The following is a 20,918-nucleotide window of genomic DNA, read 5'->3' on the forward strand; positions in this document are numbered from 1 at the left end:
TAGTCCCTTAAAGACAATAGCTACACTATTTATGAATCAAATTTCTGAACGAAACTCTTTTTATATCAAAATTTTTTATTGGTGTTACAATTGTGAAGGTGTTTTCATAAAATGTCGAAGTTAATCCTGTGGGTAGACATAACAGGGAATGGCTCTTTTATTTTGTTATTAAAGACCACCAAGATTAATAGGTGTGTTTCAATAAACACACAGTACATTCTTAAAAATAGTGAAAAGTAACTTGTTTTCTAATTAAAGTTGCATAAAATTATCAAAATATATTAGATAGGTACCTACTTATATCAGGAAAATTTATTTTTTCACTCCTATTTTTTCATACAAATAATACTTACCTAATTACACAGGACCCTGCTTTCTCTGATGGTATCTGATGGTAATGTATTATAATGTAGGTACGTTTGTATTGTTTAAAGAAAAATCTATACTAATATTATAAAGCTGAAGAGTTTGTTTGTTTGTTTGAACGCGCTAATCTCGGGAACTACTGGTCCGATTTGAAAAATTCTTTCGGTGTTAGATAGCTCATTTATCGAGGAAGGCTATAGGCTATATACCATCACGCTACGACCAACAGGAGAAGAGCCACGGGGGTGAAACCGCGCGAAGCAGCTAGTAATTTATAAAAATGCGGTGTATCCATACTATTTATTACACCGCACCCCATTCATTTGTTATATTAGTCGGGAGATTAAAACAAAAAGATAATCACAGTTATCATCAGCCCGCGATTTATTTGTTAACGTAATTACAAAAAATCGACAAGAGTCACTCTAATTTCGGCGGGAAATGGAGATTAGGTTTGTCAAAGCTAAGAATTACGTAGCAATTTTCCGAATTGCTTGCCTATTTTCGGAAATCCAAGCGACCGAGACTTGTTTTTATTAATGAATATATTTTAAATAAATTAACACAATGATTAATATTGGTATCCAAGGGAACGACTTACAAATGAAAAATTCTGAGTGTTAATCTGGGCAAAGCTTGAGGCAAAGTGATTAATTTTGCCCATCATATTTTTGGTCCAAAATTAGTTTCGTGGACTGGATGGAAAAAATATGTAGTTTACGTGATCAAGTACCTACATTTTAAAATGGAGGCTTTTATAATAACACATATTTTTTATATTTTAGGCAATAAGGTATTGATTAATATTACATCAGAATTTATTTTAATCTAACAAGTTAGTTACTCTTTCCAATAATTATATGAAGTATGTAAAGATTATAAAAATACTGCCTCCACCGTCCTTCCTGCCGGCAAATGAGAGTAAAATGTAGTGCTAATTTCCTGTATGTCAATTATTGCTTCCGTTGGATAAGTTTTCCTTTTTGGTTTGAAAACGAATATTTGTGCTTTAATATTTTTTGAAGCTCTTAGATTGAGAAATATGACTGTATCATGTGGGATTTAGTGATGATATTAGTGTAATAGGTATCTGATACTTTGGTTTATCAGGTCCGCAGTTACAGGAAATCCCATATGTCGTGTGTGTGTGTAGAAAATATTGAACACTATCTTTTCGCCAGCGGCTGTACACGTAGTCAAAGAAAAACCCGCGTAGTTTCTGTTGCCGTTGGATTTCCGAAATCAAACCTATCTAGTGTCCTTCCTCAAGTCTAAAGCTATCTCTGCACCAAATTTTAAGTAAATTCATGCAGAACTTTTTGAGATTAGCCCAGACATACAGACAAACAGACACAAATTCTATAAACTACATTATTGGGTTTGGTATCTATTGTAGGTAGGTCACGTACTTTCACTTTAATGATAAGAAAAATATAGACTAGTCTTATATTATATGATTCAATAATACATGATATAGGTACTTAGCGATAATTCGATTAAATTCAATTGATTCATTTGAATACGCAGTGAAGCAGTGCCGGCATGTACTTACCTAGTTAAAATAGATATGTACCTTAGTAGGTACTAGGTACTAAATTATTTATGCCATTGGAATAAAAATCCTACAGATAATCACTTAGATATTAAGTTATGACTAACTATTTGAAAATGTGCATATACGTACTCTTATTTAATAACGTTTTATTATTTATACAGGCACTAACTGCTCCCCGCGGTTTCTCCTATATAGCCTTCCTCGATAAATGAATGGGCTATCTCACACCGAAATTATTTTTCAAATCGGACCATTAATTCCTGAGTTTAGCACGTTCAAACAAACAAACAAGCTCTTCAGCTTTATAATCCATACTATACTATACTATATACATATACATATTATACATATTTAATATTATAAATGCGAAAGTCTGTCTGTCTGTCTGTTACTCAATCACGCCTAAACTACTGAACCAATTTTCATGAAATTTGGTATGGAGATATTTTGATACCCGAGAAAGGACATAAGATAGGTTTTATCCCGGAAATCCCACGGGAACGGGAACTATGCGGTTTTTTCGTTCTTCTGCGCGGGCAATGCCGCGGGTGGAAAGCTAGTATTAACTTATTAAAAATAAATTAAAAAAAAATTGTTAATACAGTATGTTTTATATTATTTCAGTAAAGTACAAAGTGATATTATTGCACCGGGAACCAGCGGAGTCTTCAGACAGGTAAGGTTTAAAATTTAAATACGATATAGGTATGAATAAATTATTATACTTACTTCAGTATATTATTCTCGTTTATGACAAACTATCTTTCTTAATACTAATATAAAGGCGAAAGTTTGTAAGTATGGATGTATGGATGTTTGTTACTATTTCACGTAAAAACTACTGAACCGATTACAATTAAATTTAGCACACATATAGAGGGTAACTTGGATTAACACATAGGATAGGTTTTATCCCGGAAATCCCACGGGAACGGGAACTATGCGGGTTTTCCTTTGAAAACGCGGACGAAGCCGCGGGCGGAAATCTAGTATACATACCTATATAGGTATTAATAGGAGAGCCTTTTTATCGCTTGCTCAGCTTGTACGTATACCTATGTAGTGTTCGAGAAAATTTAGCTGTTCAGTAAAATAAATATTATGATGCAATTATTTGTTAAAAAATAAGCAATGTACATTGTGCTAACCTACATGTTATAAAAAATTGCCACCTTTTATGCATTTCCGAGTGCGATCTTTCAAATTGAAACTATAGTAGCCTGCTGTGGTATTAGCTAGGTACCTACCAATTTGAACAAACTACTACCTTTACTAATTTGCACTAGTCTTCAATAGGTAGATAACAATGTAGGTAATCAGTAATAGTAATAGCCTGCCAAGTCCACCACATAACCTTGGTCTAGATTATAATTTCTATAAACATGACCTCAACTACTATCCTATGTGTTAATCTAAGTTACCCTCTATATGTGTGTTATATTTCATTGTAATCGGTTCAGTACACAGATCACAGAAACTAAAGGTTCAGTAGTATTTGCGTGAAAGAGTAACAAACATATATACATACACATACATCCATCCTCACAAACTATCGCATTTATAATATTAGTAGGGTACGACAGGATGAGGATAGTCGCGTCGGTTGATAACATTATATGTATAAAAAATTTACTGAATGTCCTGCCGCATCATTCAATAACACATCACACTTTAGTAAAAGGTATCAACATAATTAATACCTATAATACAGGTATAATCTCCATAGATTACCAACATAACATTCTATGTAGGTATCTTCAAACGCAGCACAATATACCCACGAGACGCCACAGTAGATGGCATGATTCAATTATGGTGAGCGATAAAGAGGCAGCTGAAATCCATTCTGGTTATATAGCCACATATCAACGTGCCACTCATAAAGCGCTTGTAGGCTATTCTTCTACTTTACATTCACATTGGAGATCTAAATTTCTTTTCGACCAACTAAGATATTAATCTGGAGAATGTAATCTTAATCTTAATCTTAATCTTCCTTAATACTATTATAAAGGCGAAAGTTTGTAAGTATGGATGTATGGATGTTTGTTACTCTTTCACGTAAAAACTACTGAACCGATTACAATGAAATTTAGCACACAAATAGAGGGTAACTTGGATTAACACATAGGATAGGTTTTATCCCGGAAATCCCACGGGAACGGGAACTATACGGGTTTTCCTTTGAAAACGCGGGCGAAGCCGCGGGCGGAAATCTAGTACTTATATAAAAAAAATACGTGTGGCACTCGGGGACTGCCTCGGTAAAGCTATTGCATAGCATGCTGCATGCCTTCAAGCCACACCTCCGAGCCCGTCGGAGTGGGGAGTGTGAGGTTTTTTCGTTACGGAATTTCTCGATTCGGTCCCCGCGCTCAAGGCCCGCGATAGAAGCTTGCAATAGCTTAATAAGATGAATTATATCTTGTCTATATAAAATTCTCGTGTCACATCTGAGATCTGAGGACCGACCAACATCTATTTTTCATGTGATAAGAGTGGCAGAACAACGTTTGCCGGGACAGCTAGTTATGTATATAAAATCTTCAGTGACATTTTATATCTACTAACTGGGCTGTCGGAAAATATGTTGTTTGAAAATAGCAGCAATATACCTATGCAAAGAGATGTAATTTGTAAATAGGTAGTCGGAATAATGAAATAGTCATCAATCTCGACACTAACATCAAATACTAATAATTTGTAACACTGGTTACGCTTCTTATTAATGAACCGTAGATACATAATTTTATATGTATTAGGTAGGTATATTTAACCAAGATAAATATGTAGGTGTACCGTAGAGCTACCTCTGTATTTTATTAAATTAACGACATATTGTCATATTAGCCACAGTCATGATCATATAATATTATTCTAAGATATTATTATGATGAATCGAATAAAGTGGGAACTGGGAAGTTAGGTAAATGTTCACCTTCACATGTTTATACAGTATTCGATATTTGAAATTTGAATTTCAAATTCAAAATGGGCTTTGTAATCCGTTAGTGTTACCATTAAATATAGACCATGCAAAAAAATAATTTACTTTAAAAATTAGCCTACAATATAATTATTAATTATTAATACTTAAATGTTCATTAGTTAAAATATGAAAAACTTATTTTTTCAACAACAAAAAGAAACCTACACTACATGGCACACATGTCATTTAATGCTAGTTTGCAAAAAAATTGTGTAAATAGCTGCAATATAATGCTAAAAATTTTAATCAGCAATTTAATTTTTTGCAGGCATCATTTGGAACTTGTGACCAACCATATATATCACCGTTTTCGTCATTCCATAATATCTTCACACGCTCTTTGAGCAATAGGTCGGGTGGCATCGGAAGTTTATTCACACGCAAAATGGCGACCAGTGTTAATCCTCCGTGTCCGTGGTCGAATAGTCAAGATGACTATGAAATTCGGGATGTTATTGGTAAGTAACTAATTTATTACGTTTAATAGCATCCCTAGACATCGATAGATGTAATAAGATTAAGAAAATACCGCCTCATTTCTTTAAATTTAATATATTTTCGATGTGTCATTACCATCTGTCAAATCATTAATTAAATGTCAATAAGTAATGCAGTATTTTGCCGATTCTATCGTTATTTCATATTAAAGACTTAAAAATTATCAGTCTATTATCCGTCTGAAATGTTCAAGACTATAGCAAGCTTTGTTTTTCAAAATATTTCGGGTTTGGGAGGTTATTTTTGAATAAACATTCAAGGAGACCCACTGACACATAAAATAGGTACTTGGTTCATTTACATAGTAATGATAATGTAAACAACACATTACATATCTCTGTAATTGAGTTTGCTTATTATAAAAACTACATAAATGTAGTGAAGTGGTATCATTTCCTTTAAAATTATTAAAGTTCAATAAAAAATCAAAACTAAGAATTATATAAATAGGTGAAAATTAAAACTTTCATTTTTCACCTTAGATAAATTTTGTACTGTTTTTTATATGACTGCTTACATTTATATTACCTACATCAACATACTGCTTGTAATATTACAATTTTTATTTAGGTGACATAGACAACCTGTTTCCTAAATAAATTTTAATTAATGAACTAAACTCTAACTTTAAGGGGTTGGAGCCACCGCAGTTGTATACTCAGCTCTCTGCAAGCCTCGCAATGAAAAGTGTGCAATCAAAAGAATTAATTTAGAGAAATGGAACACATCTATGGATGAACTGCTAAAGGAAATACAGGTATACTTAGTGTTGTTTTTTTTTATAAATCCTATTCATCAATTTGTCACATTCATTATTCATAACTTATCTGAGTTATTGGTATTGTGAATCATCAAAATAATAAAAAAATAATATAATAAGATAACTGCATTTAGGTTATTTATTGTATATTTCTTATTTGTTAATATACAAAATCTTCAGTAGTTTTCTTAACTTTTACTTTATTATAACTACAAATAATGTTAAAACGTGAACACAGATAAATATTGTATACAGAATAAATCAACCCTATCTAGAAAGTATCATATTAGCTCAGTTTTGTTAATATTTACAATAATTTTTTCACAAAAAACCGGCACCTTTACCAGCCATTGCTAAATGATATCTTAAAGTCACTTTGAAACAACCTTTAACCAACTGAAAAATTGTAACTAAATAGCATAATACATATAAATTCATTTCATTCATGTTTTCACAAACAAACTATGTGATATTAAGTGATAAGACTGGAGAATTAACAATGTGTATAATGGCAAAAAATGTAAATAGATTTCTTTTTACAAGAGACCTTCACACACAGATGTGCAAATAATAGTGTTCTCTTTGTCCGTGTGAATTGAATATTCATTCATCATTGTATTAAAGTACTAGCCTTTGCTTACTCTCTATTTGATACTATTCTTTCAGAAACATCTAGATGTTTATTTTTACTAATCATGTCTGATATTTATTGATATTTAAAAAGAAAATATTTTGTTGGTAAAATTGAAGAATTGATACCATTATTCTGATCAATAACAACAAACCATATAAAGAATATTATTCATCTTAATATATAAATATAAATCTCGTGTCACAATGTTTGTCCACAATGGACTCCTAAACCACTTAACCGATTATAATAAAATTCGCACACCGTGTGTAGTTCGATCCAACTTGAGAGATAGGATAGTTTAAACGTGTAGGTACCACGGGTGAAGCCGGGGCGGACCGCTAGTATTCATTAAATTAAAACATACAAATGATTCCAGGCTATGTCCAGTTGCAATCATGTAAATGTGGTCACATATTACACAAGCTTTGTTGTCAATGATGAGCTGTGGTTGATTTTGAGACTTTTGGAGGGTATGTACCTTTAAAACTGTTTTTATAGCAATGAAAAATTATTCTGTGACTAATAATTATTTTTAACACTAAAACCAAACCACCATTGGTCAGAACTTGACAAAATTAAAATGGGACCAACCAGAAGGGACTCATTTTCAAATGAGAAAGGAATCATTAAAATTGGTTCACCTAGTTGGAAGATCTGAGGTAACAAACCCACAAAAAATCAGTTGAATTCAAACTTCCCTCCTTTGAAGTCAAACCTCCCCTTTTTGAAGTCGGTTGAAAAGGACAATAAACTGAAAGATCACAAGGTTAACATGTTCATATATCAGGAAGTTGTACAATAACCTGATGGTCTGCGATAACAGTCATTCATATGCAATTTTAACAATGAGCTGCAGATTTGTTGCCACAAATTGAATTGCAAGATAAGAATGGAGTCAGGGTTATAGGTTTCTGGGTCCAGTATTATTGTACTATACAGAATAATGTTTGGTATTCTGTCCCATTTGCAAAATTAGGCTTTGTATTGACAATAGGACAATATATCATATCGGTTTCACTGATTTATGTTCTAATGCCCAATGGGTTATTCCGTTCTGTGGCTCTAGGGCTTAGATGTTTGTTAAATATCTGCTAAGAATCAAACCTTTTGTTTACTTTAATTTCATATTTATTTATATTGATGTGTGTAGTGTTATTTTGGATCAAAAATAGTTTGATTGTTATTATGAATGTTTATGTTAAAAATTTAAATATTCCAAGATACAAGACTATGAAAGTATGAAAAATAAAATGCTGACAAATTAGCTATATTATAAGCATGCTTCTTTTTGAATAAATTTATCATACACACTTTTAATTTGTTTTACCAAGTTAGCATATTAGGTTACATTAGTGCATAAGAACAATTTTTAAAACGTGATTTCTATAAATATGTTTAATTGTCTGTTTCTTAAAATATCTCCAATCAATTCATGATGTCTTATATTGAATGCCAAGTAAAAACACGTTTTGAAACATAAGTAAAAAATTTGTATTATTGCTGAATATAATGTCAGTATGAAAATCATGCCCTCAATTTTTTTTTGCATATTTTGTATGATATAATGTCAGTATGAAAATCATGTCCTAGTTAATCAAACTATGAACTATATTTTTCTATTTTTTTTTAATATTGGTGAATATGTTTGTTTTAGGCTTTTGTTACTGACAGATTAAATTTTAAAATTTATTTTTCGCCTCTCATATAATATTATAATTTGGAAGTAATGTTTGATCGTTTGTTTGGCTTTCTTTCAACTACTAACGGAAAGATTTTATCTCATGATTTGTCTGAAAATAGCTGAGAGGCTAGAGAGTGATACAAGCAATCTCATTCCCACGGAAATTTCTTTAGACGCAGGCGAAGCCGCTAGCGAAAAGCTAAAGACCATAAGGTCTTTAGCTAAGTATAAACTAGCCAGAGCTGATGTATGTTAAAATTATGGAAAATGGTATATTTATGTAATTTTATATTTATTTTCCAGGCGGCAGTCTCCTTGATGTAATCAAACACAAGATGAAAGTTTCAAATTGCAAGCACGGTGTCTTTGATGAGGCCACTATTGCAACTGTACTCAAAGAGGTGCTGAAGGGACTGGAGTATTTCCACAGCAATGGACAGATTCATAGGTAATTTGGTTTTTTTATAAGAAAATTATATTGTGTAGTATTATAGAAAATATTATTATATTATGCTATGTAATTTTAGTACATAATCGTGTATAGATTGTCTAATCTAAAAATGAACGCCCCTCCACTGTGTTTACGCTCACATTCAAAGTACGTGTATAGACGCAATACACACAAATTGGTCTGCCTCATTGGTCGTTCAGTCCTCCAGTCCCGTCCATGCCCGAACGACAGGACCAGTTGGCCAACTAGTGCATAAATGACGCGATGCACGACAGAACGGACGTGTCATTCCGTACATAGCGCGCTCTCCCCGCCATACAATGCTAGGCACCTGAACTGATCGCCCGATTAGTTGACAAATCAGTGCGCGAGTGTCAAAGTTTGCAGTAGAATCGACGCGCGCACACATATAAAGTGGTTCAATAATTATTTGTCCTCACACATTGAAACAATTAAGTTTAGTGGAGGGGCGTTCATTTTTAGATTAGACAATCTCTACTGGTTTATATTTAACTGTATTCAGCTGTGTGTATTAGGTAATAAGAATTTTGCTAATGTATTTAAATATTTCGCTATAGTGTGAACTGCTAATGTATTTATTAAAAATGCAGCATTGTTTGTTCTGCGAAAATATTAAATTGCGTGCATTTGCTAATAAAATAAATGCTCATTGCGAATTTCTTAAGAGGAGATTATTAATCAGGGTTCGGTGTTTATGGAGTCATTCAATAATCATAAGAAAATTAAGCCTCAATGATTAAAAATGCTGAAAGAGCAATTTTATTTTGTAATATACATGTAATCAGTGAATGAATTTTACATTATCACAAAATTATGTTTAATTATAATATTATATCATTTACTAATATATAAAGCTGAAGAGTTTGTTTGTTGGTTTCCTTCCTCTGGAACTGCTGATCCGAATTTCAGGGCACAGCTAGTAATGTCTCATACATTTTAATTCAAAATCGGTCAGAATATCGTCAAAAATATCTAAATTACAAAGATTTAGGCTGTGTAAATTTATTTGTTTGTTATATGTGTGTAAATTTGTTAATGTCATATGGTCAGCGCAATTTTATTTGCTATTTTAAATATTCCATTACGAAAGCTCAGCGATGTTTTTTATGAAATGTTTATTATGCTGCTATGCAATATTTCTAGTGTTTATGAATTCTAAAATTAATATTTCTGAAATTATACTTTATTAAAAACATTGATTTATTGACATTATCAATGAGCTGGTTAAAAGCTTGTCTGTTGAACTTTCAAGTATAAACCAATTAAATTATATTTTCTCTCATGGGTCATGAGGCATATCTTTGTTACCTTTATCATTGGTCGAAGCTTTTTTTTAATACAGTCTACTGGGAATCGATCCTACGACTTCTCGTTTAAAAGCTTTGACTAAACCACAATATTAACCAAAAAACATTTGAAGTGTCCTATTTTTATTTATAATTATTAGACTAAAAATTCATTGTTCGCAATTTCTATAATGCTTTAGCTACATAATAATTGTGCTATGCAATTGCGTTTTTGCTTTGGCGTATTTTGCAGGACGAGTGAAAGATGTTTTGAGATCAAATAATCATAAAGTAAATTTAACCCATTGAGCCCCGAACGGCCCGATCGGTCCACGACACAGTAGATTTTCTATTGTGCCTGTGATTCCGGGGCCTAAAAAAATGTATATGTTTTGACCCTGTGTATTTTCATAAAAAATTTCATCCAAATTGGTGCTGTGGCTTAACTGTGAAAGCAAAATACGCATAGCGACAATACCACTTTTTTACCACTTACCGCCTTTAGCGATACTTAATTCATAGTACATAAAGTATAATATGTACATGAAACGAGAAATATAAAATTATTGCGCTAAAATTGCTTTAAAAGTTGCGAAAGTTTTCTGGGCGACTCTTATTGTGCTATTTATAGAAATAGATTGTGCAGTATGTTGTACGCAAGAAGCTTGAATGACGCCTGTATGTTTTTTTATCCCTTTCACACCTTACTTGCCAAGTTAGGTGTGAAAGGGATAAAAAAAAACACAGGCGTCATTCAAGGTCATATTTTCTTGTTACAAGTTAATGTTCATACTGAAATCTCCAGTGTATTAGATATAAGCTTCTTTGTTGTACGTATTGTGTAGTTTTAATTAAATGTTCGAGTAGCTAGAGATTTAGAAATAAGCTGTCAATGCGTGTGACCAAAGAATTGTTCTAAAGTAGATTTGCCTGAGGCATTGTTACAGTGATCAACTTTCTTTTTGTTGGTTGTTAGCCTTCTGTGGCTTACCAAATGTTTTTATCAGTCTTCTAGAGATTTAGACATCATCACTCAGTTTAACATCTATGCTATACTAATATTATAAAGCTGAAGAGTTTGTTTGTTTGTTTGTTTGAACGCGTTAATCTCAGGAACTACTGGTCCGATTTGAAAAATTCTTTCGGTGTTAGATAGCCCATTTATGGAGGAGAGCTATAGGCTATAATATATCATCACGCTAAGACCAACGGAAGCGGAGCAATGCGGGTGAAACTATATACTTATAAACTATTATGCATATGTTTCACGGATCGGTTTTCTTTACGGACAAGTAGGTGATCAGCATTCTGCCAAATTGTCTTCATTCAAATATCTAAAGCCAAAAATTTATTTTGAAAATTTTGTCTACCTGTTTGTTCTGTTTTCAAGTCATAACTACTGGATGAATTTTGATGAAACTTTTTTGTTGTTAATCCTTGGCTACATAGAGATATAATTTATTTGGAAAATTTTCATTTGAAATCTAATCTAAGCATGGTGGTTTGCTTCCTTACATTAAAATAAAAACGTGACTGCGTCTGTCTGTGCACGATAAACCTAAAAAACTACTGCACCAATTTTGATTCTGTTTTCATCAACGGATAGTGGTGGGGTAATCGGCGAAGGGTTTATTTTATAATTTGGTAAGTTTTAGATAGGGTGTGCGAAGCCGGGGGTGAAAAGCTAGTTGTTTTAAAAGCATCCTTTCCTATAGCTATCCCATTATTTATTTCAGGACGATATCTATTACATACATAATTTGTCTATACATATAAGAGCTTAAAAAAACGAATATAACATTATGACTGATTTGTGTTATAAGATGATATGGAAATTTCTTTTGATGATAGGAAATGTAAATATGCTAATAGCACCTAATATGACTAGAAACTGTGATGTGGACCAGGAAAATAGGCGTTTGTCGTCGAGTTATACGTATCACTATAAGTACTCCTCCCTAATACCACACCCCGGACACTCCATACAAAATTATCGTTTTGACAGTCACACTGTAGAGACTGCAAATGTGTGTGTTAACGCTATAAGGTTGGCACATTTGTGACTAACGTAAAAAAAATTCGCGTTTTTCTGATGAAATATTCCGTAAACAGCACAATATCTAACCATTTTTTACGAAAAACGATAATCACAAATCCAAAATAATAAAATTACTTTAAGTCAATTTGATTAATGTTGTCAATCTTCGTTGCGTATCGTCCTTGCAGAAAAATGTGGCCCATTTTAATCATGATCGCGCGGGGTGAGGTAAATGTTTAATTTTGGCGGGAGACGGAGAGTGTCCGTTCTGTAGCGTTTAGCTACTATCATGTATTCTGTGCTAATAATTTAAGTACCCCTCTCTAAACTCCTAACTAAATTGCAGGGACATAAAAGCGGGTAACATCCTGCTAGGTGAAGATGGTACGGTACAAATAGCAGATTTCGGTGTGTCCGCCTGGCTCGCTACGGGCAGGGACCTTTCCAGGCAGAAGGTCAGGCATACATTCGTGGGCACACCGTGTTGGATGGCGCCGGAGGTTATGGAACAGGTAAATTTGGAATATTTTATTGATACAATATAGAATTTAAATTTAAAAATAACTATACATGTAAATAGATGAAAATCCATACTAATATTATAAATGCGAAAGTAACTCTGTCTGTCTGTCTGTTACTCAATCACGCCTAAACTACTGAACCAATTTGCATGAAATTTGGTATGGAGATATTTTGATACCCGAGAAAGGACATAGGCTACCTTTTATTGCGAAATATGTACCACGCGTGAAGCCGGGGTGGACCACTAGTATTATATAAATAAGACCAGAAAATTACATTATTACCAAAAAAGAACGTGTGTGCTGAGCACACGTGTCAAAAGTGAAACTTCTTTGAAGATTCAAAGATACCAAAATCGACACCTTACTCCATGACGTGACCTTGAAATTTTACTCATAACACACCTCAAGAAGTTTCACCTATAAAATGAACCTCAAACTATCACTTAAAAAATTCAGAACACTTTCACCAGTGGAAAGATGGCTATACTTTAATTAGATTATATCTTAGATCAACCCCAATTAATCTAAATTTAATTTTTGTTACATTCATTACAGGATCACGGTTACGATTTCAAAGCCGATATCTGGTCGTTCGGAATCACGGCAATAGAAATGGCCACGGGCACGGCCCCCTACCACAAGTATCCGCCAATGAAAGTGTTGATGCTCACACTGCAAAATGATCCCCCAAACTTGGATACAGGTCATTATTTATTTTATAAATGCGATAGTAATTCTGACTGTCTGTTTCCCTTGCACGTCATAACTACTGAACAAATATTGTTAAAATTTCGAAGACATAAAGAATGTATGTAAGTGAAGTAGATAATAATTAATAAGTTTGTTTGACCTCGGTTGAATAGATACTTAAAAATAGTTTCTATCTCCTGTATGCGTAAAATATAATACATATTTTTGTTTTATATCATAGGTGCGGATGAGAAAGAGCAATACAAAATATATGGGAAGACGTTCAGGAAAATGATCGTCGATTGCCTCCAAAAGGATCCCTCAAAGCGTCCGTCCGCGACGGAGCTCTTGAAACACCCGTTCTTTAAGAAAGCCAAAGATAAGAAGTATTTGACGCAGACTCTGGTTGCTATCGGACCTAGTATGGAGACTAGGGTTCACAAGGTCAGTAGATATTTTTTTTTATATTTGCTACAAACATGATTGCGGACAAATATGGGCTGATAATGATGATGATGATTCACATGTAACAACATTTTAAACATTAAAAAAAGAAACAAAATTTAATTATAAATTTATAATGTATAAAGAAAATTCGATCGTGAGGCGGGATACGAAACCGCATCCTTCACACCAATCCGGGGCGCCAATCCGCTTGACCAATTCATTGATTTTTTTCTATTATTTATAAATTTATATTTATAAAGCATTTCAATGTGTGTAATTTAACAAAATCGATTTATTTCCTTTGAACTCATTGATTTATTTTTTTTGGGGTTATTTTTCGAGGTTTGTAAAAAGTCGTAGAACAAATGTTGTTGGGATTGATGTAGTGAAGCTGCCTGCGAGAGGATTTTCAGTAATCCTGTATAACCAATAATATTTACTTTACTTACTTAATATCCTAAGGCCCCTAGGTGGGGCAAAAGGCGTCAACAGTACATCGCCATGTCTCGATTTTTGGCGGCATGTTTTATTCGCACTTGGCCTCTGCGATGACAGTCCGACGCCAACTTAGTTTTGGACGACCACGTTTTCGTTTTCCCTGGGGGTTCCAATCCAAAGCCTGCTTTGGTATGTGTTCCGTGTCTCTACGTAGCGTGTGGCCAATCCACTTCCACTTTCGGCGTTTAATCTGTTGGGCGATCGGTGATTCGTTGCAGCATTCCCAAAGGATAACCAATAATACTGAACCATATTTCCAGGCGAGCAAACGCCAGCCTGGTACCTCTGGGCGACTACACCGCACAGTGACTGGGGAGTGGGTGTGGAGTGAGGAGGAGGAGGAGGGAGCGGTGGATACAGCGGACTCGGACAGCGAGGAGGGCAGTGACAAGCGGCCCATGAACGAGCTGCTGCGGGACGACTCCAGTGCCAGCGACAATGAGGAGGTAACATAAATCTTCATTTAATTTATATCCCAGGTAATCTGGGAATAAAAAAATACTGATCTAACCAGGCTTTTCTATATATAATCCATACTAATATTATAAATGCGAAAGTAACTCTGTCTGTCTGTCTGTTACTCAATCACGCCTAAACTACTGAACCAATTTGCATGAAATTTGGTATGGAGATATTTTGATACCCGAGAAAGGACATAGGCTACCTTTAATTGCGAAATATGTACCACGGGCGAAGCCGGGGCGGACCTCTAGTTTAATATAAAAATGCGTCCCTTTGAATACTAATTAATATTATTTGTTCCAGGAACAACACCCACCGATAGAAATGAAAGAACTTCCTGTATCAAATGAGCCAACTGAACCTCAAACTATCAATTTAGTTTTAAGACTTAGGTATGTTGTTTTTTTTCATGTGGATACTATGTATGTATAAACACATCAATATAATTTTCCTAAATATATCCCAGAATATCGTATTTTCCGTAAATATTTATGACAGAAAAAAAAACACTACTTACTTCAAAAAGTAAAATGTTAAGTAAGCGAGAGACGAACAGGAATGTCGCCATTTTAAATCTCTTAATCTGACTAAGTTACAAGATGAAGTAGCGACACGGCCTGCCGCAGCTCGTCGTGTTCTCCCGTACACTTATCTCTCTGCTGTTGAAATTATCCGTATTCATCTGTTTTGTTCTACTATATAAAACGGATTTACATCATTGAGTTACTATGTACTACGTACTAGAGAGGGCATCACTACTACACTCTTTTTAACACGAGTTAGAGTCAATCGTCTCAAACCAATATTTATTTGTTACATTGATTTAGTTTATTCATATTTAATAAGATAAATAATATTTATTTGCTACATTGTAATAAGAGGCAGAATATCTACAAAGTGTATGACTCACTCCCCCCCTCACCGCCGCGCTTGTCGCACAGATTTTGTTCGAAGTGTCCTCTCTATAATGATCAATGATTTACATAGATTTGTATACATTTCAGGAACGCGCGTCGAGAACTGAACGACATACGCTTCGAGTACATAACGGGGCGCGACACGAGCGAGGGCATCGCCGCGGAGCTGGTGGGCGCGGGGCTGGTGGGCGCGGGGGACGCGGGGCCCATAGCGACCAACCTCGCGCGCCTGCTGCTGCGCCCCGCAAGCAAGACCGTCACCTTCCACCTGGTGGGTATACTGTGCTTACCAGTGCCGGTGTAAGGGTCACTGACACCCCGGGCGAAAATATAGTGGCGCCCACTTGAGGTGTTCTGAAGGTTTGCACCAGGAGAGGCAAGACTCCAATTTCAGACCTTGGCGCCCCCCAGAATTTGTCGCCCTGGGCCATCGCCCCCTCTCGCCCCCCCCGCCGGCACTGGTGCTTACCAACTACTATTTAATAATTAACAACTATTAATAATTAATGAAACAATGTAGACAAACGTTGGTGTTTCTAATAAATAAATAAATAAACTAATGGTCGTTCCCAATATTCAAGTTTCCTTCAAGAAAAGAGCTTATTTGTCCATAAAAGGCCGGCAAAGCACCTGCAACACTTCTAGTGTTACAAGTTTTTAGGGCGGTGGTGACCACTTAACATCGGGTGGCCCATCTGCTCCTTTGCTTGCTCTGACATAAAAAAAATATTCAAACTACGGTTATAGATAGACATATCTCCGATAGCTAGTATGGTTCTATCTTTCGTAAGATAGATACGATATTGGGAACGGCCATTACTGGCTGACAGCTGTCAAAACGTTATTGGGACGCTCAATTAGACAAATTCAAATAGAAAAATATACCTCTAGTAAGCAGTTAGTCCTCCAGACGATAGATAGCGATCAGAGATAGGTTAGCTTATCGCTAGTAAGCTTATTGGGACGCTAAAACAAGAGATAGATAGCATTTTCTATCTTTAGTAGGGTCAAACCGAAGATAGATACGATATTGGAAACGGCCATAAGAATAGGATCGTTCTTGCTGCCATCTTAACACGTTAACAGTCTAAATAGTACCGCCAGCAAAAAAGTGCAAAACATAAGTTTAGTATATTTATTATTGTTCATAGATATAGATTGAATTATTGTATAATCATTATATTTATTTAAAAAATACTCTCATTGAATTATATTAATGGATAATTTTGGATAAATATTATATATTTAGTCAAACGAACTCTAAAAAAACTAAGTTTATGCTATCGACAACATGTTTGCCAGCCATAGCTATGAAGTTTTGCATTTGCCACCATAAAATTGTGATTTAATAAGAAGGCGTGTGGCCGACAAAAATATAATAAAAAATCCGATCACTTACTTAATAAAAACTGAAATAATATTTGTATATTTTCATAAATATGCTTTCAAATCCTACTCATAAATAATTAATTTGGCCTGAAGTGTATTAGAAAAATCCTACACATTGAAATATTAAAACTGAATATAATTTGTTTATTGATTTTTTTGCACACCATACACTTTCGGAACAAAGTTTGCGCGTATTACTGAGCAAAATGGCGTCTTGACAGTCATATTGGTTGGTGGGAGCCGTGGTGCACATAGTATTGTGACTTGATTTGCTTCGAGTTCATAACCGATCTGACTCGATTATCACCCACTTTAAACAAACAAATTTAATTAAAACTATGTACACTTATAGAAAATCGGTGACTATACAATAATTTCATCTTATTATGTCTTATATTTTTTTAAAAACTATATTTTTTTTCCAGAACTCAATCCCACCGAACGAGCAGTACGACGAGAAGTCACTAGTAGGGTTCGCCCAAATTTCAATTATATCCGAGTAATGCGGTCCGATAAGTTGGTGCTCTGCCGTATTCTAGTTTATTATTATTATTTCGTCAATTTCGAACGTGTATTATATTCTCTGTTTCGCTATTTACTAGATTCTATTTTATCTCAGATATGTGTATTGATGTTAATTTTGTGGATATTTAATTCGAATTTTTATGAACATATTGTCGTAATGAGCCTAAAAGGCTTTATGTAAAGAATATTCGAGGGTTAAACATAAATTACATAATGTGATTTTTGATTTGAAAATATGTTTATAATTTGCGTATAGGCAGATATTGAATTTGAGTTATTAGCAAATTAATTAGTGACTAGAATTCAATATCTTACGGATGTTATTATTTCTTTTATATCATTTTAGTCATAAAGAAATTGACATTTCAAATAATTTTTATGTGTAATATCTGTTTTTATGCAAAAATACCAAGTGTGTAAACGTCGCTAAATAAGATTTTCCAGTCTGAAGGAATTTCGCATACAAGTGAAATAAATATAATTTATAATACATGTTCTGTTTAGTGTTAGTTTGCGGCTGTGCCGCGGCCTTTCAGATTTAGTTAATATTGCTAGATGCAATTTAATTGCGGGGAAATTTGTATGCCGTTATAGCCATTTAATTTTATTTATTTAAATTTATGAAACAACTCAGAACTAAAGTACCACACCCCGAAATAATGGGATATACGCAAAAGTAAATAAAACAATGGTGAAAATTTTTGTTTTAAAGAAAAATCTGTTGGAGTTTTCTTAAAATTTTCATAATTTTTTTTCCCATTATTGAATTACATTATTTTTATTATGTATGAATAAATAAAAATAGAAATATTAAGAAATATAATAAGTACATAATATGTATTATGAAATATATAACTATTTCTCTGTCATATATCCCATCAATTTTGAGGTGTCCATTCTAAGAATGGCTGGTGGCAAACCTAACTATGCTATATCTCAAATTTTATCATAGATAAGTGTTTTGTCTCCTAAAAACTGAGAATCTCATATACTTAGCTTTTCAGTATGAAGATTAATAGGGATGTGTTAAATAGACTAGCTTACGTATAAGTAAATTAATGGCTATAACATATTCACTATTGCATTTCTGTGTTGCGAGTAATGCGTTTACACGCAGTACTAATACATTCCTTTTTGTAATTTATCGTTAAATATTATAAAACAGTGGGGCATAAGCCAAGTACGCGGAAAATTTAGTAGGTTTTGTGGTAAGGAAACTAATATATTCGCTAGTGTTGTAAATGCGAAAATGTTTCACGTTTAAAACTGGAACGTTATATTTAAGCCAATCGCTATTGTGCGCGAAGATACTTCGATTCTATTGGCTGCCATTTGAATGGCCGTTTACTTTTGCCGCGCATTTTGAAAAATAATAATAATAAAGCGTAATTCTGTAGACTTTACAAATCTTTTGACGCGTAATTCCCTGCAAAGATTACGTGCTATAAAACTAAGATTTTAATTTATTACACCGATATATAGAAGTATGGTTCACACAATAGCACGGACGTCCTCAATGATCAAATATAATTTTATATGGGCGTTAGGATACTAACAATATCCAGATTATATAGATATATTATTATCTAGAGTCTATACTATATTTAGGGCCGATTTTTCAATGCTTGGATAAAAATTATCCGTCCAATAAAGTATTACACGATAATATTAAAATGTCACGTTAACTGTCAAATACTAATACTTACGTTTTTAAAATGGTAGTTTTATACATTATTCGACGAATAAGTTTTATCCAAGCATTGAAAAAACGGCCCTTAGACGGATAGGTTAGGTTTGACAAACGAGTCATAGATCGTCGATTTGTCGTTTCCTGGATTATAGTCATTGTTATTTGTTGGCTTTAATTGATAGTTCAATAGCGGTTGCGTCCGGTTCGTTTCTCTCAAATTTATACTGAAAACAGTAAAATACTAAAAAAATATTTTTAGAAGTTTTCAATAGGTTGCCAAGGCTTTTATATCCTAAGCTATGATCAAAAATACCTGAATATTTAGTAAAAATATAGATAATATAACTGATTATAAATATTATGTAGAAAAATAACCGGACGTGCGTTTTACAGTCACCAAAACATTGGATAAGGACTTGATCATTGTGCCGAACCAAAGATCTTGATTTACTTAAGATTGTAGTGCTTATACATTATGTTGCGTATTATGTGAGGTTTAATATTGTTTGATTTTTAATATATTTATAAATTTATATAGCTTTGCGATGATAGTGAAAGGTGCGTATCAAAGACGTATTTTAGTTACGTACACCGGGTGTTATTTTGGGTATATAATGTACATTTAAGGGCTCATTTTTCAATCCTTGGTTAAAACTTATTCATCGAATAACCTATTAAACTACCATTTCAAAAATATATTATATTTGTTCGTATTTGGCAGTATACAGGTGACATTTTAAAGATTGAAAAATCGTCCCTAAAATATTTAACTTATATTACTAAGGGCTGATTTTTCCACCACTTTTTAACCAAGGATTGAAATGGGAAAACATTCGAACCAGATTTTCGATTATTTTAACTGCATAATATATTGTTACATTCAAAGGAGAATGACCACAGGTGGTATCGGTAAAATTTTAGTTGTGCCACGTATTCGTGATATTGTTAATTCCTATTTGTATTTATAACTAGCGGTCCGCCCCGGCTTCGCCCGTGGTACATATTTACATTTTCTCTACATAAAAACCATCCTCGTACTTCAAGGAATATAATAAAAAAAGAATTATCGAAATCGGTTCAGCCGTTCTCGAGTTATGCGCTTACCAACACATTTTGCGATTCATTTTTATATATAAGATGATCATATGTATCACTATTAATACTTAATTATACCGGATAAATTGAAATAATAGTAAAAGTTTGTGTTTTGAAACATGTATGACCACGTATGGAATCGGTAAAATACTAGTTGTGTCATAGTCTAAGATCCCACCGCAGGATCAGTGCGTTCATCGGTTTTTTGCTGAAAACCGAATTTTTATGTATATTTATAATTAGGAGAATATATATCGACTAGGTTGCCAGTCAAAATTTGGCCGCAAGCATGTTTAAAATTTTTCTAATCGATTTTTGGGAAAAAAATTCGTTCACTTGTTTTTTGAATAAAATGTAGTCTACATCACGTCAAATGATATAAAAATTCTAAAAAATCACGGT

At 33.6% G+C, this 20,918-nt stretch overlaps 1 protein-coding gene across 1 annotated transcript; it reads left to right on the forward strand.

Moving 5' to 3' along the window:
* Window positions 1-5,199: 5,199 nt before the first annotated feature.
* LOC149910953 (serine/threonine-protein kinase OSR1-like) lies at window positions 5,200-17,918 on the forward strand. Its single transcript, XM_090104596.1, has 11 exons — window positions 5,200-5,368; window positions 6,041-6,165; window positions 7,179-7,272; window positions 8,787-8,931; window positions 12,626-12,791; window positions 13,359-13,506; window positions 13,735-13,937; window positions 14,699-14,884; window positions 15,204-15,292; window positions 15,905-16,088; window positions 17,632-17,918. Exons 1-11 carry the CDS (start codon window positions 5,296-5,298, stop codon window positions 17,707-17,709), a joined length of 1,491 nt encoding a protein of 496 aa, XP_089960722.1. The 5' UTR covers window positions 5,200-5,295; the 3' UTR covers window positions 17,710-17,918.
* The last annotated feature ends 3,000 nt before the right edge of the window (window positions 17,919-20,918 follow it).

The sequence above is a fragment of the Colias eurytheme genome, chromosome 1, assembly GCF_061535395.1.
Source record: "Colias eurytheme isolate Ceu_HAF_F1 chromosome 1, ilColEury1 Martin Lab GWU primary, whole genome shotgun sequence".
Lineage (NCBI taxonomy): Eukaryota > Metazoa > Arthropoda > Insecta > Lepidoptera > Pieridae > Colias > Colias eurytheme.

Coding starts and splice junctions, on each gene's coding strand:
- LOC149910953 (XM_090104596.1), top strand. CDS start 5,296: ATGGCGACCAGTGTTAATCCTCCGTGTCCGTGGTCGAATAGTCAAGAT. Junction 13,507..13,734: donor TCCCCCAAACTTGGATACAG/GTCATTATTTAT, acceptor TTTATATCATAG/GTGCGGATGAGAAAGAGCAA. Junction 16,089..17,631: donor AGACCGTCACCTTCCACCTG/GTGGGTATACTG, acceptor TTTTTTTTCCAG/AACTCAATCCCACCGAACGA.